Source organism: Nuphar pumila, chromosome 16 (assembly GCF_984573655.1).
Source record: "Nuphar pumila chromosome 16, dmNupPumi1.hap1.1, whole genome shotgun sequence".
NCBI classification, from domain to species: Eukaryota; Viridiplantae; Streptophyta; class Magnoliopsida; order Nymphaeales; family Nymphaeaceae; genus Nuphar; species Nuphar pumila.
In genome coordinates this window covers 37,689,244-37,715,134 of record NC_143264.1, presented here as the reverse complement: position 1 = coordinate 37,715,134, position 25,891 = coordinate 37,689,244, and the positions used below count along the sequence as shown (strand labels likewise).

The window sequence follows — 25,891 nt, the reverse complement described above, 5'->3', positions numbered from 1 at the left end:
AGAATTACAGCATATTCATAATTATGAATATGCGCAAAATGGAGAGAAATGACTAAAATACCCTTTCGGGTTTTATAGAAAAAAAAACATATATATTTACATATATATATATATATATATAGAGATAGATACATATACATATATACGTGATGTATATATGTATATGTATCTCTCTTTATATATATATGTAAATATTTACATAAAGAGAGATACATTTTAACACCCTCCCTCAAACTTAGGGCACAATGACCGAAAGTTTGCTAAGGAGAAAGTTGAATCTTGGGGAGCAAAGCGCCTTGGTGAAGAAATCTGCCAACTGATATTCTGACGTCACATAAGGAAGATCGATGACTTTTTGTAGATATGCCTCACGGACATAATGACAGTCCATCTCAATATGCTTTGTCCGCTCATGAAACGTGTGGTTCTTGGCAATATAGATTGCACTCTTATTATCACAACATAACTTTGTGGGTTCTTGAATTGAAATCCTCATGTCTTGCAGCAACTGATGAATCCAGACAATCTCCATAGTTGTAGATGCTATGGCTCGATATTCTGCTTCGGTGGATGATAGAGACACCTTCTGTTGATTCTTACATCTCCATGAGATCAGGGATTCACCTAAAAAAATGCAAAAGCCTGTAGTGGAGTGACGGTTATTTGGGTCACCTCCCCAATCAGAGTCAGTATATGCAATTAAATTCAACTCAGAAGAAGAGGAAAGAAAAACTCCCTTGTTTAAAGTTCCCTTTAAGTATCTGACAACTCGGAGAACGACACTCATATGAACGGATGTAGGAGCATGCTGAAATTGGCTTGCAGTATGCACAGCATGAGAGATGTCCGGCCTTGTGATGCTAAGATACATTAGAGATCCCACAAGTTGCCGGTAGGGGGTAGGATCCTCCAAAGGTTTCCCATCATCGATCTTCATTTTTGATCCCACAATTTCAAGGGTCTCACAGATTTTATCATCAGTAATACCTGATCTGTCAAGAATCTCACAGGCAAGTTTAGTTTGAGACAAAAAATAGCCTCTATGAGAGTAGGCTACCTCAATACCAAGAAAGTAAGTCAGATACCCCAGGTCTGACATTTTAAACCTTTCTTTTAAAGTGGTTTTAATGTTTCTGATGCCTTTTATGTCACTACCTGTTATCAACATATCATCAACATATAACAGTAAAATCACAATTCCTGCATCAGACTTTTTGACAAACAGAGCAGTGTCAGTGTAGCATGAGGAAAAACCATTTTGAACCATTACGTCATTAAATCGATCATACCAAGCCTTAGGGGCTTGTTTTAAACCATAAAGCGCTTTTTGCAAACGAAGGACTTTCCCCTTTGGTATGTTCATACCAGGAGGAGCATCCATGTAGACTTCTTCATTAAGGTCCCCATTTAGAAATGCATTTTTAACATCCATTTGGTAAATATTCCATTTTTTAATAGATGCAATGGTGATCAAACACCTTACAGTAACCATTCGTGCAACAGGAGCAAAGGTTTCTTCGTAATCGATGCCGTATTCTTGACTATATCCTTTTGCGACAAGACGGGCTTTATATCTTTCAAGAGTGCCATCACTCTTGGTTTTGACTTTAAAAACCCATCTACATCCTATTGTTTTCTTTCCTTCTGGAAGACATTGAAAAACCCACGTTTTGGCTTTGTTGAGGGCTCTAAGTTCGTTGTCCATGGCATCCCTCCATTCAATCATTTCCGTAGCTTCTTTAAAATTTCTAGGTTCTTGGTATGAGTGAATGACACTAAGACATGCCCTATGTTTTGGAGAAAAAGACTCATAGGATATAAATCTAGAAGGATTTTTCCTAGATCTTTCAGTTCTTCGAGAGTTGTTGGAAGATTCACTAAGATCACTATATTTCTCTATTGCACTTCTAAAAGTGCTTTTATCTCTATGAGTATAGGTAATTGGTTCATTTATCATTTCTTCTTCATCATGAATGGTTTGAGGAATACATTCACTTATATCCTCATTCTCTTTTAATTCATCATCGCTAAAATCTTCATTTCTAGATAATAGTTCAAACAAAAAAGAATAATCGGCATTATCTTCATGAGTTTTGTGTTCTTCAAAACCACTTATGTTTTCTAAAAAGGTTACATTTCTTGAAACATATAGTTTATCATTTTTAATATCATAACACCTAAAACCTTTTTGGGTTTCCGAATATCCTAAAAAAGCACAAGGAATAGCTTTGGGAGATAATTTATCATTCTTATCGGTGAGAACAAAACATCTACAACCAAAAATTCTTAACCTATTGTAGTCGGGTTCTTTTTTATACAAGATTTCATATGGAGATATTTGGTTCAAGTTTTTGGATGGAAGTCGGTTGATGAGATAAACCGATGCAAGAGCCGCTTTGGCCCAAAATCTTTTTGGAATTTTTTGAGAAATTAACAAAGTTCTTGTAGTTTCAATTATGTGTCTATGTTTTCGTTCGGCCAACCCATTTTGTTGGGGAGTTTTGGGACAAGACCTTTGATGAACAATCCCATTATTTTCAATATAACTTTTGAAATCATTTGAGAGATTCTCCCTCGGAGTCTGTTCTAAAAATTTGTAATTTACTATTGAATTGATTTTGTATTAACATGTGAAAGATCTTGAAAGTAGAGAAAACCTCATGTTTATGTTTGAGGAAGTATATCCAACTATACCTTGAAAAATCATCCACATAAATAACATAATATGAAAAACCTCCCTTAGACACAACGGGTGCCGGTCCCCATACATCAGAATGCACAATTTCGAAAGGTTTGGTTGAAAACATAGTTCTTTGTCCAAAAGGTAAGCTTCTCATTTTACCAAGAATGCAATCATTACAATTGAAATTGTCTTTACATAAGGTTTTAGCAAAATGTAAATATGAAAGCTTAACAATATTTGGATGCCCAAGGCGTTTATGCCAAACATTTATATTCTTATGTTGGGCAACATTACAAAAAGAGGTTTTTGGAATTTGAAGAAATTCCATGAGATAAAGATCTCCCTTCCTAGAGCCTTCCCCAATCAACTTCCCGGACCGGCGATCCTGTATCCAACATTTATTTGATGAGAATTTGATATTACACCCATGATCCGATAGTTGAGAGACGGAAAGCAAATTTAAATTTAGTTTTGGTATAAATCTAACTTTTGGAATAAAAAAACCTTGTCTTTCAAAATCACCAATTCCTTTTATTTCAAGAGAAGCCCCATCCGCGGTGGAGACAAAAGAGGGTGACAAATTTTTTGAGTATTTAGAAAGTGACAAAACATTTGGAGTCATATGAAAGGATGCACCCGAGTCTAAGAGCCAAAGAGTCTTACCGGGAGGAGAGAAGGTGGTCATGGCGGCTCCGGAAACGGATCCCTTGAGGAGTGGTTGAAGAGCTTCCATGATTTGATTGAGAGCCAAAGTAGCATGATTGGAAGTAGAAGGACCTTCCTCCTTGGTTGATTGGAAAGTAGTAGACATTGCCACCATCTTCTTCCATTTAGGGCATACCGGTTTAATGTGACCCGGTTCTTTGCAAAAATGGCATATGATCTTACTATAATCTCTCCTTCCATAATGCCCACCATTTTCTCTTCCTCCTTGATTTTTGTTAAAATGAGGGGGTTTATAGGTTTTAACATTATTCCCCGGTCTTGAGACGGCATAAGCACCCTCATCCTCATCTTTAGAGGGAACGGCCAACACACTTAGATTGGTTTTATTCATTCCCAATCTAGTTTCTTCTCCACTTAATTTGGTAAGCACATCTTCCAAAGGAGGGGAAGAGAAAGAAGATAAGAGAGATGATCTAGTTTGTTCAAACTCGGGTCTAAGCCCATTTAAAAAGTTAAAGAAATGATCCTCTTCTAGTTGTTTGGCCCTCAATTCAATAGCCTCACCGCTCCATTTAGGTTCTTGGAGGGCAAGCTCATCCCAAATAGTGGATAACTCGGCAAAATACTCTCTAACGGACATTTCTCCTTGTTGAAGGGTTAAGGCCTTCTTTTGGAGATAGTACTTATGGGACAAATCTCTTGAAGTATACATTCTTTCAAGATATTCCCATACTTGACATGCCTTTTTGAACTTTAGAATATTGGCATTAATTTTGGTCTCAACCGAAGAGAAGAACCATGAGAGAATTTTGTAGTTTTTCATTTCCCATTCTTCATGCTTCTTATTGTAATCTTCAAAAGCCTTTTCTCTTTCTTTACCCTCAAGAACCTTGATCTCCCCTTTGTCAAGGGTAGTAATTTTTGGTACGGGTTCGGGAATAGTTCCTTGAACATATCCCCAAAGTCCCTTTCCTTTTATATGGGCCTCCATATTCCCGGCCCATACATGATAATTCGTTCCATTCAATTTGAAGCCAAGAGAGAAGTGCGAATCCTTTTCGCCCATTAGAGAGGATACAAAGAGGAATAAATGCGTACCACAATGCGAAGTGAGTCCCTTCTTGATGTAGGAAGCTTGCAAAATATAGAATGAAGAGCCGAGTCTTCACTTCCACACCACAACTCAATGGCACGCTTTACGAGGTATTCCAACGAAGAGAAATAAGAGCACGATCTTCTTTTCCTTTAAGCCTAGCTCTGATACCATGTGAAAATATCTCAAAAAATGAGATAAAGTGTGCGATGAGCACAACACCACCAATGTGCACAAAAGCACAAGAACACTTAGAACAAATGTACACAAAGGTACAATAAAGAAACTCAAATGCACAAAGGCATACAAAATATAAAGAATTTTATTGAGAGGATTGAAGAACAAAAGCTCCAAGAAGTGAAGTTTACAAAGGGGGAACTCCCCTATTTATAAGAGGGAAAAGGAGCCTTGGAGGGGCTCCACTAGCTGTTGGAGCCCCTCCAACGGTTAGAATTCTAACCGTTGGAGAGGCTCAACAGCTAGTGGTGAGCCCTCCAAGGTTGACTTTGAGTCAACAAAGAAATAAAGAAGAAAAAGACAAAAAAGGGAAAAGAAAAAAGTAAAGAAGAAAAGTAAAAAAGGAAAAAGAATTACAGCATATTCATAATTATGAATATGCGCAAAATGGAGAGAAATGACTAAAATACCCTTTCGGGTTTTATAGAAAAAAGAAAACATATATATTTACATATATATATAGATAGATACATATACATATATACGTGATGTATATATGTATATGTATCTCTCTTTATATATATATGTAAATATTTACATAAAGAGAGATACATTTTAACACTATCATGACACCCCTCCTCAAACTTATAATGTAAACATCGAAAGTTTGTTGAGAAGGAACATGAAACGTCGAGCAACAAGAGCTTTAGTAAAGAAGTCCGCAAGTTGGAATTCTGAAGTGACAAAAGGCAACTCAATAGTTCCTCTCAAGAATTCATCACGAACATAATGGCAGTCCATCTCAATGTGCTTGGTGCACTCATGGAAGGTGTAGTTGCTGGCAACGTAAATTGCTCTTTTATTATCACAACTCATCTTCGAAGGTTTGGAGACGTCAACACCCATATCTCTGAGGAGATTTATTAACCATACAAGTTCCATAGCTGTAGTTGCCATATCTCTGTATTCTGCTTCAGTAGAGGATAATGAGACATTCTGTAGCTTCTTGCATATCCAGGCAATCAAAGAATCTCCTAAAAAGACACAAAAACCAATATTCTATCATTGAGATTTTCTCTTCAATTAGCATCAGTATAAGCAAGGAAATCTAAAGACGAGGATGAAGATAGAAAGAGCCCTTTAGTTATATGGTATTCTTGATATATCTGACGATCCTTAATACAACACTCATGTGAATCGTTGTGGAAGCATGTTGAAACCAGAGTTACCGGAAGCGCCTAGGTAAAAGGGGAAGCGCGCTTCCCCTTAGCGCGAAACGTCGCGCTTCCAAAGCATGAGGGGAAGCGTCCCCCTTTTTTGGGAAGTGCGCTTCCCCATTTTTTTTTCATTTTTTTCGCTTCCCCCTCGCTTTCGGTTCGCTTCCTAGGTCGCTTCCAGTTCGCTTCCTAGGTCGCTTCCGAGACGGTTCGTAATTTTCTTCTAAGTGGTCCCACGTTTCCCCGCTTCGTAAATTTTTGAAAGTGCCTCGCTTCCTGCTCCTACTTCCCGTATCGCTTTTCGCTCCCGCTTCCTCGATTGGTAACTCTGGTTGAAACTGACTAGCAGAGTGAACTGCATGAGCTATATTTGGTCTGGTGATAGACAGATAAGTGAGAAATCCAATTAGCTGTCTGTAAGGTGTGGGGTCTTCAATAAGAGTCTCATATTCAAGTCTTAATTTAGCATTCACCACTTCAGGAATTTTCACTTTCTTATCATCTGAAATACCAGATTTAGCACTTATATCTACTGGAAGTTTTATTTGAGAAAGTATGTACCCTCTGGGAGAGTATGCAACTTTAATTTCTAAAAAATATCTTAAGAATCTTAAGTCTTACATATCAAAATTATCTTTTAAATCATTTTTAATATTACTAACTTCCTTTTTGTCGTTCCCTGTTATAATCATATCATCTACATAAAGTAGAAGGATAACTATGCGAGTACCTATACTTTTTACAAATCGAGCAGTGTCAGTATAACATGAATGAAAACCTAAATTAATCATAACATTACTGAATCTATCATACCAGGCCTTGGGGGCCTGTTTAAGACCATACGAAGCTTTTCAGAGTTTAAGAAATTTTTCTTTTTCAATATCAAATCACGGCGGAGGATCCATATAAACTTCTTCGTTGAGTTCTCCATTAAGAAAAACATTTTTAACATCCAATTGGTATATAGGGTATTTTTTTAGTTGATGCAATGACTACTAGAGTCCTAACACTAATCATTCTATCTATGGGTGCAAAAGTCTCCTCATAGTCAATTACATATTCTTGAGAGTACCCTTTAGCGACTAACCTTGCTTTATATCTCTCTAAAGTTCTATTACTCTTGGTTTTAACTTTAAAGACCCTTCTGCATCCAATGGGTTTCTTGTTTGAAGGTAACTCAACTACTTCCTAAGTTTCTGCTTTCCTAAGGGCATCTAGTTCTATGTTCATGACTTCAATCTAATGAGGAATATTTTTAGCTTCATTATAATGTAAAGGCTCATGCTATGAATGTAAAGCTATTAGGCAAGTCTTATAATTGAGAGATAATGACTTATAAGAGACAAACCTATTTGGTGGAATAGATTTTTTACCAAATCTTTTAAGAGGAGTTTCTTCTATAGGTTCACCATATTGAGAATTTTTTTCTAAGGCTAGTAGTATTATTTTGTTTACGTCGGGTATAAACTTGAATATTTTTTGGAGATCTATTAATGATGTCATCACTACTCGGTGATGTCCCAATATTAGAGTGTTCATGATTGATATCATCTATAATTTTATGATAATTTAAAGAGTCATGACTAGCATGTATATCTTCTTTTGTTAAGAAATCATATAAAAACATAGTCTATTTCCTTTTATCATACTCTTCAAAACCATTTTCATCTTCTAAGAATGTTACATCATTGAAAACATAAAGTTTGTTCTTTTTAAAATTAAACATCTATATCCATTTTTTATATTTCACTATATCCAATGAAAACACATTCAATTGCTTTTGGTGATAACTTGTCTCTTTTGTGCAAAAGCAGAAAACATTTACAACAAAAAATTTGTAAACGATTGAAATCGGGTGTTATTTTTAGAAGTTTTTCATAAGGAAAAACATTTTTTAAATTGGATTATGACATTCAATTTATCAAATAAGAGCCTCATTTAGAGGTTCCACAAAATAGTAGTATATTTTTCTGACGCAATGGCTATATACTTTTTTACAACAAAAAATTTGTAAACGATTGAAATCTGATGTTAGTTTTAGAAGTTTTTCATAAGGGAAAACATTTTTTAAAGTGGATTATGACATTCAATTTATCAAATAAGTGGAAGTTAAAACGACTTTGGCCTAAAAGGTTTTATGGGAATATTTTTAGAAATAAGGAAAGTTCTAGCAATTTCTATTATATGCCTATGTTTTCTTTCCGCTAGCCCATTTTGTTGTGGTGCCTCAGGGCAAGATGTTTGATGGCAAACCCCATTTTGTTTTAGATAGTTTTGAAATTCATTGGATAGATATTCCCCACCCGAATCCTATCTAAGAATAGATATATTGCTTTGAAATTGATTCTTAACTTTTATGTGAAACTCTTTAAAGGAAAAAACTTTTGACTTAATATTATGTAACCCATACATGTCTAGTAAAATCATCATTAAAAGTTACATAATACGAGTAATCACCTTTAGATATGACCGGAGAAGGACCCCGTACATCCGAGTGCACCAATTCAAAAGGTCTTGCAGATACAAATGTTCTATTTGGAAATGGGATAAATTTCATTTTTCTAAGAATACAATCTTTACAAGTCATATCTTTTTCATTACGAAATTTGTCCCCCAAAGGAAAAAGATACATTTTAGAATAGCTTGGATGTCCAAGTCTTTTATGCCAAGTTTATCTTGGACATAAGAACAAAATGATTTTAATGGAAGAGACAAAGAGTCAATAAAGTAAATATCTTCCTTACTATGGCCTTCCCATTCCACTTTTCTGACCGGAGATCTTGCACAAAGCAACCCTTAGATGAAAAAGATGTGTCAGCAATTTGAGAAACCGAAAAAGATTTAAATTTAGTTTGGTAACAACTCAAACTTTTAGAACAAGAAAGGTTTAAATTTTTTTAGAATCTAATGTTCCTATACTCATAATTTTCAAAATGGTTTCATAAGCCGAAGAAACACAAGATAAATTTGAATTGGTGCATATATTGGATAAGGCATTCTCATGAGAAATCATATGAAAAGATGCTCTCGAATCTAGAATCCAAGAGTATGTACCGGGTGAAGATGAGGAGGCGATGGTAGCACCCGATGTAAAAGATGTGTTAATAATTTGTTGAAGTGCCACAGATATTTGACCAAGAGTGTCTTTAAGATCTGGTGCACTTTTGCCACAGATAATTACAATGATGACAAATAAACATTTTTCTTCCACCACTATAGTTATAGTGGTGGAAGAAAAATAGATTCTTCAACAGAAGCAACCATATAGTTAAATATTTCATTCAACTTAGGACAAACGAGTTTAATGTGACTCGGCTAATTACAATGATGACAAATAAACATTTTTCTTCCACCACTATAGTTATTATTATTACTATAGTTATTTTGCCTCCTAAAGTGTGAAGACTTATAGGTCTTGACATGGTTGCCTAGTTTAGATACGGCCAAGACTTCTTCACAACTTTTACTCATACTAGAACGAGTTTCTTCTTAGATGATTTCGGCAATAGCATCTTCTAGAGGTAGAGGAGTAGATCTATGTAGGAGAGAAGATCTAACTTGTTCAAATTCTGGATGAAGCCCATATAAGAATTGAAAAAATCTCTCTTATTCTATTTGTTTTTGCCTAAGTTTCACGTCTTCAATAGCAACCCACTTAGGCTCTAAAAGTGCTAGTTCATCCCATAGGGGATTCAAAGCACTATAATAGTCTTGGATACTCATTTCATCTTTCTTGGTGGTCCTAACTTTTTATTGCAAAAAATATGCTCTTGCAAGATACTTTTGAGTATAGATACCCTTCATAAAAAACCAAACCTCATTAGCTTTTCGAAATTTTGTAATGTTTGCACATACCTTAAGTTCGACGTTGTTCATAAAAGAATTTTTGCATGGTTGTTCTCCCAAGTTTTCAGTTGTTTATGATGATCTTCAATAGCCTTGGTACAAACATCTCCCTCTATGGCTTTCTCCTGACCTCTTTCTAGTTTTGTGAGCTTGAGTTGAACTTCGGGGATGGTGCCCATCACATAATCCTAAAGTTTTTTTCCTTTTAGATTGTTTTCCATGGCGGAAGCCTACATCATGTAATTTTTTTCATTGAGCTTGAAGGAGAAATCAATCTTGGTCTCCATTGCGTGAGCAAGAAAGGAAGAAAGTGAAAATGAGAAGAGGAGAGCACGATCCCTTAGGAGACTGTGACGATCACAATCACTTGATGGCAACCTTCCACAAGTCTAAGAATACTATAGAAGATAAATCAATCTTGGTCTCCATTGCGTGAGCAAGAAAGGAGGAAAGTGAAAATGAGAAGAGGAGAGCACGATCCCTTAGGAGACTGTGACGAACACAATCACTTGATGGCAACCTTTCACAAGTCCAAGAATACTATGGCTCTGATACCATGTAATGAAATATGCGAAAGCACGAAAAACACTAGCCACTAAGGGCTTACAAGATCATAATCATACAAATGCACATGCACAAGTCCACTATGGGACAATACAAAGATCAATAAGGCAAAAAGAAAAACACAAGAATGTAAGTGTAAGCCTTTATTGCCAAGCCTAATTAAAATAAGAGTGTAATGAAAAGAGGCGGAAGCACCAATAGAGCAAAAAGGGTCACTCTTTAAGAGTGACTACTAGAGCCAAGAACACAAACACCGAATGTGCACACACAAAACTCTCAAATATAGAAAGTGACTAAAAGTCATAAGTTGGATTTATTGAAGAAAAGAAGAGAAGGGTGTAAAAACCTATACATACAAGAGGGGAAGACCTCCTCTATTTATAGAGGAGGGAAGCACTAAAAGGAACCACAAGGGGGGCTCCCTTGTAGTCGTTGGGAGCCCCAACGGTCAGAAATTTGACCGTTGGAGCCCCAACGACTACAAGTGTGGGCCCCCCTTGTGGTCATTACAAAAAAGGAAAAATAAAGAAAAAAGAAAAAGGAAAAAGGGGAAAAAAGAAAAAGAAAAAAAGAAAAAAAGAAAAAAAGAAAAAAGATACATATGTGGTTTTACAAGAATACCCCTATCAGGTATTAATCTAAATGAGAAATAGTATATATATACATATATGTATATATATACTTATATATATATTTTAACACGCCCCCTCAAACTTTACGGGGAGAAGACCGAAAGTTTGCTAAGGAGGAACATAAATCGTGGAGTTGGAAGCGCTTTGGTGAAGAAGTCAGCTAGCTGATATTCTGAAGTAACATATGGTAATGAGATAGTCCCTCTGAGATATTCGTCTCGAACATAATGGCAATCCATCTCGATATGCTTTGTCCGTTCATGAAAGGTGTGATTGCTGACAATGTATATCGCACTTTTGTTATCACAGTAGAGCTTGGTAGGAGTGGAAATGAGGACGCCCATGTCAGCAAGGAGACTTCTGAGCCATACGATTTCCATAGTTGTCATCGCCATAGCCCGATACCCAGCTTCAGTAGATGATAAAGAGACCTTCTGCTGCTTCTTGCATCTCCACGAGATGAGAAATTCACCTAAAAAAATACAAAGACCCGTAATTGAGATACGATCATTGGGATTGCCTCCCCAGTCAGCATCAGTAAAAGCAGTCAATTCAAGAGATGAGGAAGAGGATAAGAAGAGTCCCTTTGAGATGATATTTTTGATATATCGCACAATTCTCATTACGGCCGCCATATGAACCGTGGTAGGTGCGTGCTGGAACTGGCTCGCTGCATGAACCGCATGGGCTATGTCAGGACGGGTGATGGATAGATAAGTGAGGGATCCAATTAATTGACGGTAGGGAGTTGGATCTTCAAGAAGAACACCATCTTCAAGTCTAAGTTTCGCATTGATAACTTCAGGAGTCTCAACTTTCTTTTCATCAGATATTCCTGATTTGGTACAAATTTCAGCAGCTAACTTCATCTGAGATAAGATGTATCAACGTTCGGAATAAGCCACTTCAATTCCTAAAAAATATCGCAAATAACCAAGGTCAGACATATCAAAGGTATCTTTTAGCATAGACTTAACATCATTTACTCCCTTTTTGTCATTCCCAGTGATGATCATATCATCAACATACAACAGAAGCATGATAATGGAGTCACCTGTTCTTTTCACAAAAAGAGCAGTGTCAGTATAACAAGAAGAAAATCCTAAATTTATTAATACGTTACTAAACCTATCATACCAAGCTTTAGGTGCTTGCTTAAGACCATATAAAGCCTTTTTTAATTTCAAAATTTTTCCATTTAAATCCATACCTGGAGGTGGTTCCATATACACTTCCTCATTTAAATTACCATTCAAAAAGGCATTTTTGACATCAAGTTGAAAGATTGGCCATTTTTTAACTGCGGCTATAGCAATAAGAGCTCGAACACTAGTCATTCGAGCAACGGGGGCAAAGGTTTCATCATAATCTACCCCATACTCTTGGGCATATCCTTTGGCTACCAACCTAGCCTTATACCTTTCCAATGAACCATCACTCTTAGTTTTTACTTTAAAAACCCATCTACATCCGATGGGTTTCTTGCCATTGGGAGGATCAATGATTTCCCAAGTTTGTGCCTTTTTAAGAGCATTAAGTTCAAGTTGCATAGCTTCATTCCAATGAGCATATTGCTTAGCATCATTGTAATGAGATGGTTCATGAAAAGAGTGAAGAGCAAGTAGGCATGCTCGAAAGTTAGGCGAAAAAGAATCATAAGAAACAAATCTATTTGGTATTTTGGAAATCCGATTTGATCTTCTTTGAGAAGTCTCTTCGGTGAACTCATTTTGGGAAAATTTTTCAAGGGCACAAGGAGGATTCCTTTCATTTCTTCTAGAGTAGACTTGAATTTGTCTTGAAACATTTTCTTCTAAGTTTTGATCATCGTTTGGATGTTCAACAAGGTCTTCACAAAGAGATTCATTAGGATCAATATGATCATCTATGATGTTTTCTTTAGGCAATAAGTCAAATAAGAATGAATAATCAATATTTTCATTCGGTTGGTGCGAAAAACCACTTTCCTCTTCAAGGAATGTGACATCTTTAGAGATATAAAGCTTGTTTTTAAGTATGTCAAAACATCGATACCCTTTTTGTTTTTCGCCATATCCCAAAAAAATACATTCAATAGCCCTAGGGGAAAGTTTATCATTCTTGTGAGTTAAAACAAAACATTTACATCAAAAAATTCTTAGTCTTTTGTAATCGGGAGACATATTATAAAGTTTTTCAAATGGAGAAAGATTTTTCAAAGAGGACGAAGGGGTTCTATTGATAAAATATGTAGAGGTTAGAACCGCTTCGGCCCAAAAGGATTTTGGAATGTTTCTTGAGATTAATAACGTTCTTGTAGTCTCTATTATGTGCCTATGCTTTCTTTCCGCAAGTCCATTTTGTTGCGGAGTGTTGGGACAAGAACGTTGGTGGAAAATTCCATTTTCTTTCAAATAGTTTTGAAAATCATTGGACATATATTCGCCTCCCGAATCGGATCTAAGAATAGATAAATTTCCCAAAAATTGGTTTTTGACCATTGCATGAAATTCTTTAAAGAAGGAGAAAACTTCGGATTTGCGACTTAGGAAGTAAATCCACGTGAATCGAGTAAAATCATCAATAAATACCACATAATACGAAAAACCTCCTTTAGACAAAATAGGGGAAGGTCCCCACACATCGGAATGATTAAGTTCAAATGGCCGAGTGGTAAAGTAACTTCTTTGTGGAAATGGAATAGCTTTAGATTTCCCAAAAATGCAATCTTTACAAGTCATGTGATTGTCTTTACAAGTATTGTTCAAAAACGGAAAAAAAGACATTTTTACAAAATTTGGATGGCCAAGTCTCTCATGCCATATTCCAATACTTTTGTCTTTTACAAGATTGCATGATGCCTTAGATGGGAGAGTAAAAAAATCCATAAAGTAGAGGTCACCCCTTCTATGGCCTTGCCCAATCAGCTTCCCTGACTGGAGATCCTGCACGGTGCAATCCTTAGGTGAGAAAGAGACTTGGCATCCATGATCGGTGATTTGAGATACGGAAAAAAGATTTAAATTTATTTTAGGAACGATTCTTACTTTAGGAACAAAGAAGTTTTTGAAATCAGGAGATCCAATGCTTTCAATTTTTAGTGATGTACCATCGGCCGTTGAAACACAAGAAGATATAGGTTCGGAAAAAATATTTGAAAGAGAATTTTTATGAGATGTCATATGAAAAGAAGCACCGGAGTCTAGTATCCACATACCTGGAGGAGATGAAGAGTAGGCAATGGCGGATGTTGAAGGAGAAGTCTTGAGAAGATGTTGGAGAACTTCGGAGATGTGATTTAGAGTTTCTTTGATATCTCCTTCTTTGGTACTTTCTTCCTTCTTTGGAGAAGTTTCCCCAACCACGGCAACTTTTCCTTTGAGTTTTGGACAAGCCGGTCTAATGTGACCCGGTTCATTACAATAATGGCATATTATTCCCCTTCTAGGTCCATTGATATTTTTGTTAAAGTGGGGAGGTCTATATGCTTTAACATTTGATCCGGGCCTATTAACGGCCAAAACCTCATCATTCCTAATGCTCAAGCCAAGTCGAGTTTCTTCTTGACATACTTCGGCAAGAGCATCTTCAATAGGTAGGGCTTTGCTTCTATGGAGAAGAGATGCCCTAACTTGTTCAAATTCCGGGCGAACTCCATGAAGGAATTGAAAAAAGTGCTCCTTTTCAATTTGTTCCCTTCTTAGTTCAATATCTTGTGAAGCAACCCATTTGGGCTCAAGAAGGGCAAGCTCATTCCAAAGAGGGGTTAGAGAGCTAAAATAGTCTCGAACACTCATATCCATTTGTTTAGTGGAACAAATTTTTTCTTGACAAAAGAATTGCCGAGCAAGATCCTTTTGGGTATACATACCCTTAAGAAAAAACCAAGCCTCATTGGCCCTTCTAAACTTGGCAATATTAGCACAATTTTTGAGATCTACATTGTTCATAAACCATGCCAAAATTTTGGCATGGTTACTTTCCCAATCCTCGATTTTGGATTGATGTTCATTAATGGCTTTGATGCGCTCATCGCCATCTAAAGCCTTTTCAACTTCATTTTCAATTTTGGTAAGAACAAGAGAGGGTTCAGGAGTAGTTCCCATAACAAAGCCCCAAAGTTTCTTACCTCTTAGATGATTTTCCATAGCGGAGGCCCACATGAGATAATTGGACCCATTTAGCTTGAAAGAAAGCTCCACTTTAGAGTCACGTTCCATCGGCACCAAATATTCTTCTTTTCTTCAAAACTTTGAGAGGTACGCTTTTCAAGATGACAAAAGAATAGCCCAATCACCAACCGAGCTCTGATACCATGTAATGAAAAGAGGCGGAAGCACCAATAGAGCAAAAAGGGTCACTCTTTAAGAGTGACTACTAGAGCCAAGAACACAAACACCGAATGTGCACACACAAAACTCTCAAATATAGAAAATGACTAAAAGTCATAAGTTGGATTTATTGAAGAAAAGAAGAGAAGGGTGTAAAAACCCATACATACAAGAGGGGAAGACCTCCTCTATTTATAGAGGAGGGAAACACTAAAAGGAACCACAAGGGGGGCTCCCTTGTAGTCGTTGGGAGCCCCAACGGTCAGAAATCTGACCGTTGGAGCCCCAACGGTCAGAAATCTGACCGTTGGAGCCCCAACGACTACAAGTGTGGGGCCCCCTTGTGGTCATTACAAAAAAAGGAAAAATAAAGAAAAAGGAAAAAGGGGAAAAAAGAAAAATAAAAAAAGAAAAAGATACATATGTGGTTTTACAAGAATACCCCTATCGGGTATTAATCTAAATGAGAAATAGTATATATATACATATATGTATATATATACTTATATATATACGGATGTATATATATATAAGTATATATATATATATATATTTTAACAGGAGTCGACCCCCTATTATTTATACACAAAATGCCCTTTTTAGGGGAGACCACATGGGAGCTCACAAGAACTGTTGAGAGCTCATAAATAAGACCGTTGGGCAGCTCCCAACAGCTCTTTGGTCTTTGACCAAAAAAGGGGGCTACATGCATTCCCTAAATATTATTTTATTACAAGGGAAAACAGTCCAAAATACCTCTAACTTGAAAAGAAAATTACATGGCATAAATAGTGTATATATACACACACTATCTTAACAATGGGGCGCTAATATTGCGCTTAAACGCCGCCTAGGCTGGGACCGACTAGGCACAAGCCTAAATCAGTCCTTTTTTTATTGACCCATATGGGTCATATAAAAGGAAAAAAGGGGGCCCTAATTGCCCCCTTTTCTCCCTTTTCGCAAACTCTCCCTCTCTTCTCTCTCAGTTGCACCCTTTTCACGCTCTCTCCCTCTCTCCTTTCTCGGTTTTTGCAAGAAGAAGAAGAAAAGGACAATCCAACCAGGGTATACCCTCTCTCTCTCTCTCGTTCTCGTTCTCTCACTCATTTTTTATACCAGTTTTTGTTTTTTGCAAGAAGAGGGCTACCCAACCAAGGTACGTCCTCCTCTCTTTCTTTCTTTATCTCTCTCTTTCTCTCTCGTTCTTTCTCTGCTCTCTCTATGAGTCTCACTGTCTTTCTCTCACTGTCTTTCTCTGTCTCTCATTTCGTAAATTCTTGTGCGACAATCAGTGGGATTCCAGATTTCTTTCCTTTTTTGTTGTTGGTTGTTGGTTTCTGTGCATGTTTGATTTGAAAATTATCCATAAATGAGCTCTCACCCAAATACACATGCACACTTACAGTTATCTACATATATGTGTGTGTGTGTTACTGTGCTTCTGTGATTTTTTCTGTGAAATGCTGATTTTTTATGTATATACTGATTTAGTATTATATTTTTTGTGAAATGCTGAATTAGTATTATATTTGTTTCTGTGAATTCATATTTTGTTGATTATACTGATACATAATGAGTAATTGAATATATATGTAGTTGAATTTTTATTTTTCTGTGAAAGCATGCATAGTTAATTTTGTTAATTTTCTTTCTGTATTTACAGCCCGAAAGCATGTTAATTTTGTTGATATATGTATAGTTATTACTGTCTGAATTTTTGTTTGTTTCTGTGAATTTTTCTATAAAGGCCCAAAGCATGTTTAGACTATTACTTATTATGTAATATATTATATATTTATATATATGTGTCAACGTGTGTTTATGTGAAGGGCTGAATTCATATTTTGCTGATTATAATGATACATTTTGGGTAATTGAATATATATGTATTTCAGCATATTATGTGCTGCTGCAGCATATATATAATATTATATATACTATTACTGTATTTCAGCATATATATTAATATATGAGCTTATGTTATTTGTTGCTTACTCCTTTTAATCTAACAAATGTTCATGTTATTCTGTTTAGATTCTTTAGAACAATAATGGAAGGGACTTCTTCCTCAAGTGCTCGTAGGTCCACTCCAAGTACGACATTTCGAGAATTAGAAGGGGAATTGAAATGGAAATCTAATGATCCAGCATGGAATTGGGTCTATTGTAAGGATAAAAAGATTTGAATTTTGTGACATGCGATAAATATGGATCAACTTATAAAGGAAGCATATACAGAATAAAACAGCATCTTCTTGGGATTGAAAGCAACACGAAGGCTTGTGATAAAATAAATGCAAAAATCAAGTACTTTCTAAGTACATGGATGAATCGAAGAAGAAGAAAGATGAAAGAAATAATAAATGGACAATTAATATATATGAAAGATCTGAATACACGTTCCCAGCTTCTGATTTTGTTGGACCTGTTGCAGATTCACAGATGGAGGGGCAACCGAGTAGTACATTCGGCTTGAGACCACCACAGGTAAAAGGGCCTATGGGTTTGTACTTTTGAAGTGATCCAGTGAAAGGAAGGCAAGTAAACAAACACACCACGTTAAAGAATCACTTCAAAAAGGAAGGGGAATAGTGTGTTAGTACATTAGTAGGTGGTTTTATAATGCTAGAATACCTTTTAATATAGTGAAGTTGCCTTCATTTGACAGTATGATTGAAGCTATAGGCCAATTTGGGCCATGAATGAAGCCTCCATCATATCACAAGCTGCGAAAATCACTTTTGAAGATTGAAATGGAGAAAACGAAGGAGTTCATGGTCCAATACAAAGTAAATTGGTCCAAATATGGATGCAGTATAATGTTATATGGCTTGACTGATACGAAAGGACGTACACTCATTAATTTTTTGGTTAATTACCCTTTAAGAACAATGTTTTTGAAATCAGTTGATGCATCTGATGAAGTAAAAGATGCAAATTTGCCTTTTGCATTGTTGAATAATATTGTTGAAAAAGTTGGGGAGGAGAATGTGGTTCAAGTTGTTATTGATAATGCCTCCAACTATGTCAAAGTGGGTAAATTGTTGATGGATAAGAGAAAACATTTATTTGGGACTCTTTGTGTTGCACATTGTATATATTTGATGTTGGAAGATATAGGAGAATTGAAAGAGTTGAAGATATTTTTTGAAAAACAACACAATTAAACTGCTAGTGAGCCTTTCGGGATGGAGTTAACAAAGAAGAAGAGAAAAGTGCAAACGCCAGGTAAGATGATTAAATTTCATATAACTCGCTTTACATTATTTTTATAACTTATCTACTTTAATTAGATCTAATTTGATTTTTTTAGTGGATTTCTTTTGCCATTGGTTGTCCCCAGCTCCAAACTTTTGTTGTTCGAATCTTAGACCTCACATGCAGTGCATCCAATTGCGAACGTAATTAAATTACTTTTGAAGCGGTAAATTATTACTTACTACTAATTACTAAATAATATTTGTTAGTTTGTATATATTTTAACTTTATGTATATATTTTTAGATTCATACCAGGAAAAGAAACAAATTTTTGTACAAGAAGTTGAATAATTTGGTTTTTGTGCAATATAATCGAAGATTGAAGCGAAGGTATGATGAGCGAATGAACAAAGGAGATCCTGACCCCATCATCTTAAGAGAAATCGATGACAAGGATTTGTGGCCAAGTGAAGATGAAGCGGTCTTCGAAGATGATATGTCATTTACATGAGATCGTGTTGATAAGGCATCTGGAGTGTCGAGGCACAAGGCAATAACGCATCGAGGCACAAGGCGGAGGCAATAACGCGTGCTACTAAAGACCTAAGAAAAAAAAAGGTCTTACAAAAAAAAAGGTGGCAAGGGTGAAAGAAGAATAGGAAGAAGCTAGCTTTGCAGAAACAAAAGAAGAAGGGCAATATATCGATGAAGATAATTCAGATGATGATGGACGTTGAAATTCATCATCTAAGGATTAAATTTTTGTTGTTATTGTAAACTTATTATAAACTTATTGGGGTTCTTTATGACTTGGATGCGAACTTAATATTGTTAAGGCTTTAATTGTGTTTAAATTATGTACTTGCCTACTTATCTTTATTTATATTGAGTATGTTATCAGTTGCATGGTTTATTTATTCAATTGTTCATTTCTTCTTCTTATTTGTCTATTGCTTATATTATGTCTATTGTTGTTAATTTTTTTGTATACATGATTTTATTTTTTGTATAGTGTTTATTCACATTGTTAGTTGCATGGTTTGGTTATTCAATTTCTCATTTATTCTTTTTTTTTAGGAGGTTATCACTTGCATGGTTTATTTTTTCAATTGTTCATTTTTTCTTCTTATTTGTCTACTGCTTATTTTGTGTCTATTGTTGTTAATTTGTTTGCATACATGATTTTATTTTTTATATATTGTTCATTTACATTGTTAGTTGTATGGTCTATTTATTTAATATAATTGCTTTATAGTGTTCGGCGGCATGTTATGTTTTGTCTATTGCTTATTGTTGATTGATTTTCTGTTGTATACATGTCTGTTTATATATTTTGTGTTTTTTTTTTATTTCTTTTATTTAGGGTACCGCCTAGTTCCCTCCTAGTCTTTTTAGGGGCTCACTGCCTAGTTTTCGCCTAGCGCCTTTGACAACTAAGACGTCTCTGCGATTTTAAGAATTGAGGGTGCGGGGACACAACTAGCTATATATATCATTTGTTTGGACTTTGGATCGGGTTGAACCCGATCCATTTTGTGTATATATATATATATATATATATATATATATATATATATATATATATATATTGGGGAGGTTGGGGGTGTGGATGATATTTTGGGAAGATTGGGGTGTGGATGATTTTTTTTTAAAGAAAGATAATTGGACCTGACCCAAACTGTCCTACAACGTACCTATACCCAAGCGTGTCGACACAGGTATGGTGGGTCGTTTGCCGTGTTTATGTTACGTAGTGTGTGCGTATATATATAGGGCATTGCCATCCATCTGATGCCGTCTTGAGATAAGCAGAGGTGAACAGGGAGGCTTGGAAGATTTTTCTGGTAACCAATAAAAAAGCGTCGCTTGCCTCTCTCTCTCTCTCTCTTTGGGACGTTTCTCTTTTTGCCGCTAGAAGCTTCCAAGCCTCAATGATGGTGATGACAATCTATTGCACTCTACATCCTTTTGCCAGTCAAACAACTCAATCCAGGCGCCATTCGTGAGATGGGAGGGGTCCAGGAGATCCATGATGAGTGCAAGAAATGGTCCCTGAGCTTAACCTTCTGGCTTCTCTACTTGAGTGGCTCTAAAGCACTGTCACCAATATTGGCGATATTTTGAAAATATCACGAGAAATACCGATATTTTAAGGGAGCCGATATTAAAGGGAATATCTTGCAATATTTTCAAAATATCGCCTGAAGACGAAATATTGCGATATTATCACTATAATATCTCGATATTTTTGGAAAAACTTTTTTTTAAGTGTGCATTTCCTATTTATTTGTTTCTTTTATATTTTAAAACCTTTAAAACATTATTCATTATATTTTTGGAAGAAAAATAATAGCAAACTTATTATTTTCTTATCTTTTTTGTTGTTATTTATATTTTTTCAAATTTTTAAACTGCCGAGATTTTTCAACGTTTGAAAATCTCTCCGAGAAATATCCTCGCCGAGATAATACCTGCAACAATATAGGTGACTACCTAACTTAGTTGCTCATTTGTCAATTTATCTTGTCTATTTTAAGGTCTTTATCTTAGTTTTCTTTTATTTTTTTTATTTTCTGTATTTTTACTTGTTTTTTAAAATATTGTTTATTTTTTATATATTGCCGAATGCCGAGATATTCTTGAGATTTATCAACTTCTGAAAATCTCTCTGAGAAATACCCTCGCCAAGAAATTACCTTTAAAGATACATGTGACTACTCTTAAGACATTAGTCAATGCACCTAATGTGAAAAATGTGCTTGCACTTAGGCATGAGGCTCTCTGACAACGTTCTTTTTTCTCCTGCAAAGAGTAAAACGCTCTGGCAATATCGATTGAAGGGAATCAGTTTATGCATATGTAAAATTTTACGGAGGTGTGGTGCAGTTTTTTCTGATATTCTAACAGCAGCCCCTTCACCGTATTAATCAGCATATGAAGAATTTCTTTTAACAAGGTTTTCCTCTTTCAAAAGACATCATTTTTCCAGGTTAGCTGAGACTCCATTCCTATGATGTCCCTTTGGCCTTGTATACATATTTTTTCCTCTTTTTTCTTTTTCTTTTACTTGCTTTGCCCCAATTTTTTGTTGAGGATTCACCTACTCTTTCTGCTATGTTTTTTTTTCGTTATTGTGTGATGACTTGTTACCCTTCCTGTTCTTTGTTTCCTTTCCTCCTTGATCTGAATGAATATGATATTTTCTTAAAAAAGGTTTGTGCAAATGTTCTAACAAAGGTTTAAGATCTGTTTTCTACATGGATATCTCACCCAACTTAAACCTGAAACTGGATCAAGCCCAACTGCACATTGTTTGACTGGTATCTGTTTTCTAAATAGATATCTAACCCAACATAAACCTGAAACTGGATCCAAGCCCAACTGCGCATTGTTTGATTGTATTTTGTTAAAGTCTCAAACAGGTCGACTATCCAACTGTTGGCATCTGTATTCAAGTTTTAGATACAACTAACCGACTGATTTCAGTCCTCTAAATGAGGACGACTTTGTGGTCCAAGGTCTCCAAGTGATAGGGTGGGGCAGAAGTCATAAACAGCACAAAATAGAGGTGTTCTTTAATCTCCATATTGAGGGAAGACCTTTTCAATCTTTGAAACAGGGACAGGGTCTTGAATAGATTGGGAGTAAGCAATCTGCCATGTATGTGATCATCAGCACTCACAAGGATGGCTCTCTTGCTTGCCAAAACCCACCAAACGATGTAAGATGATTCCCCAGCTGTTCTGCCACGAGAAAGAGAGAGAGAGAGAGAGAGAGAGAGAGAGAGAGAGAGAGAGAGAGAGAGAGAGAGAGAGAGAGAGCTTTCTTATTTCCCCTTTTTAATTTGTTTATCTGTTAATCTGGTTTATGGTTAAAAGCTGCCGGGCCTCCTGTGACCTCCACCGTCTTGATAAGGCAACGAGTTGGGTGGTGACAGTGAAGCTGCAAGCTCGGCCTGCAGCGATGTTCTATAAAAAGTGCCCTCTCTCTCTCTATATATATATATATATAATGCGTTTACAATTATATTATTTTAAGTTTTTATGGTTTTTAAGAATTTTTAACGCGACAAGTTTTGACTGGGTCAAAGTTTACCAAATCGAAAATTGGACAAAAATAATGGGTGTGGTTTGACCGTAACCAACATTTGTTGACCTGCACTCTGCCATGTCAAGTGCCGCACCTGCATCTGCACCCATATTGACTCGGGTGCTTTGAGGGTATAGAAGCATGTATGTTACATAGTTGCTTAGCATTTTTAATTAACTCTTATATGTTTAGTCAAAATGTTGGTGTTGGAATTTACCGATAAACTTTTATTGCTTTATGAATTATGATGCTTATTTCAATCTAGAACAAAGGTTATTCAATCAGGGTACTATGATGTCATAGTTTTTTTTGTTATATTATTAAAGGCTGAACAATGCATGTTTGGTTGATATGTATTAACAAGAACTACGCAAATATTTCCTAGTTGGGTTGCAGCACAAGTTTAAAATTTGCTACCAACGGGGGCTCCGCTTGTCTGGCAGTAGCAGTTAGTGCACGTCCCCTTGTGTTGGGACGTTGCAAGTTCGAACTCCAATGGTATATGGTTGTATAACTGGTAGGGGTCTGCCTAACCCCAGCTTTCTCTGTCGAAAAAAAGAAAAGAAAAAAAAGTTTAAAATTTGCTTGTAACTGCTATATTTAAATCTGGAGTTATGGCTATCATCTGTTATTATTTTAAAGTTTCCAAATCAAACTTCTGTGGGTGTTTTCTGCTGATCGTTTGATCTTTTTTGCAGTTGAGAAGCATTATTGATCCAAAGAGACACTACAAGAAGAGCGACTCTAAAACACTTCCCAAGTATTTCCAGGCAAGTGATCGTCCATCTTAGTGCTTTTCCCCTGCCCTCAACACATTTTTTCCCTCTATAGCAAACTCGAATGTTCCTTTTCTCGTATCATCTTTCTGAAAGAAAAGTTTGGTTGATGATCAGGTGGGTACAGTGGTCGAGCCCGCATCAGAATTTTTCTCAAGCCGCCTTACTCGGAGGCAAAGGAGAGCAACTCTTGCTGATGAGCTACTATCTAACCCAAAACTTCACCAATATAGGTAACAACCTTGTCCATGAACCGTGTTTCTTTATTGCTACAACAGAATGATATTAGGTTATTACAAGGCTCCTGTTGTAAAACATCATCCCTTTGGTTGACAGAAAACGTAAGGTCTCAGAGATTGAGGATGAGCGACGTTCTGCCAGTGGGGTATCGAAGTGGAGGGAGAAGAAGAGGCACAAATCTCACAAATCTAAAGAATGATTAATGAAGTTGGTAGATGAAGATGATGTTCAGTGTCACATGATCCAACAAAAGGCCAATTATTTATTATCTTTCTTTTGGGTGTTATTTGTGCGCATCACTTGAAATCCTGCATTTGCATCAACAAGATGTTCTCATGCAATGAATTTCTTCCCCATCATGCTTCTACTAAAGTGTGCGTGTGTAGTGGGTGAGATGCTCTCATTGATGAACCTGATAAACTCTCTAGAGCTATCAAAAAATTTTGAATGACAATTTGATTGCTTTTAGGTGACATGGTATTTGTTGCTAGTCTCATAAGTTCTTTCGTTAAACTTACCTGATGAACACATGGTATCTGTTGCTCTTTCCCTGCCCGGAGATTCAAGAAGCCTGTGGTGTCAAAACCATAAGAATATCGTAAAGGAGATATTCACGTGCCATAAAAAATCTTGATAGTATTTGCAAGAATGACAACAATTTCTCTTATTTTCTACGTATATTATTTTGATTGTATCGTTATTCTTTTTTTTTTTTTTTACAGTTTTTAGTACTTTTTATCAAGGTCTACATGTTTTTTCTGATATTTGGTCAAGAAAAACACAATTTTTACTTCATTGCGAGATTTTTTTTCCCTTCCCAAGAACCAGATCTGAATTTGCAACAAATGACTTTGATTTAGCCTGGCGGACAAGGAATTAACCAAAAGGTGGTGATGACATGCTCAGACAAACTTTTTGATCCTAATTTCTACTGCATTTAAAATAGTGGTGCAAATTGATCGGATTTGGTTGAAGTTATGACACGAATTTGGTTGAAGTTATGACACGAATGTGATTACGTTATTCTTCGCCAGTCTTAAAACAAGGCCGAATACTTATTTGGGTCAGATTGTATGATTAGATTTTTCTACATTCGGATTTACATTAGAACCAATAGTGGTATCCCATGTGGTAAGCGGGGACCTGTGTCAAGTTGAAGGCCCAGGATCGAATCCCTCTGCCACATGGGGCGGCTGTTGGTTTTTCATTACTTGTAGAGTATGCTAGAGCCACCAATGGAAGCTTTTGATGGGAAATTTCACTGCTTGTAGAACTTGATGTGTCTCCGTAGCAACCTGAGTCACTCTTGCTAAGACAGTGCTGTCGAGTTATCCTAATACAAATTCATATTTTCTAGAATCTGTATATCAATCAAAAGAAAATTGGAAGCTAGTTTCTTTCATTCTCATATGGAATGGAAGAAGGCAATTTTCCAGCTGGGACATGTTTACTGGGCCGAGTAAGGGGAGTCCTTGGTATTTGGCAAGATGGAAATAAACATGGTTTTCTATCTTAAGTTCATGAACATCATGAATCACGTCTGCCAAGTCCAGTCTTATTGGCTGAAAACCACCATCCTGCTGTTCTCATTCCTCGGTTTTTTTGTTGTTAGTGGGACTTGCTCCCTGTTACCTTCTTGGATCATCACATTATGATTGAATCATTTTCTGCCTAGCTTGAAGTCTATAAACACTGATAAAACTACTATCAATGTTGGTCTTCCATATCTATTTATGATTATCTATGAAATCATTGTTTAGCCAAACATGAGCAATAGCCTTAAGCATCCTTATTGCATTTTCTGAGAGAGCATTGGTGCATTGTTTTGATATGTTCATATCTTAATGACACCTAGAAATCTTTTCAAGCCAAAATGTACCACCAAATAGCTTCAAATCTGACACCTACAAATCTGCATTTGCTTTTATCACGTTAATGATCAACTTCTTTAGACCTAGCCAGAGAAAGTGGATATCTGAAACATGTGGAAATTCCAGCCAAATTCATCACTATGTTACACAGTAGTGGCCATCTATTGGCAAGTCTGTAAACTTTAATGCCTTTCTTTTGACCTTTGACAAAGAAAGTTTCTTGTTGTGGCTAGTTCATCATGCTCATAGACACCTGTGGCAATTGCCGTTAGTTTTTTTTAAAAGAAAGTTAATCAAAATTTCATTCATAATGAAAGTTGGTTGAAAATCTTGAGCTTCGTCAGTTTGAAATGTTGGATTTGTAAAATTCATCAAAAACTAAAAGGACAACCAAACATGCTTTTGCTAAATCATTGAAATCAAAACTAAAACTTAATGCGGAAGCATACTTGAATTCATAAGGTGCTTCGGTAGATCCTTGATGGGTATAATCTTCTGAAACCTGTATATGTGGTCATATAAGAGT

The 25,891-nt window shown here is 36.1% G+C and overlaps 1 protein-coding gene across 1 annotated transcript in view; it reads left to right on the top strand.

The window, feature by feature from the left end:
* Nucleotides 1-23,967, top strand: part of LOC149813184 (rRNA-processing protein fcf2-like) — a 34,841-nt gene extending 10,874 nt beyond the window's left edge. The window contains exons 4-6 of the mRNA XM_089991255.1: nucleotides 23,177-23,248; nucleotides 23,372-23,487; nucleotides 23,591-23,967. Of these exons, the coding sequence (XP_089847381.1) occupies nucleotides 23,177-23,248; nucleotides 23,372-23,487; nucleotides 23,591-23,693 (291 nt within the window). The 3' untranslated portion in view covers nucleotides 23,694-23,967. The remainder of the gene's footprint in view (nucleotides 1-23,176; nucleotides 23,249-23,371; nucleotides 23,488-23,590) is intronic.
* Nucleotides 23,968-25,891: the final 1,924 nt, after the last annotated feature.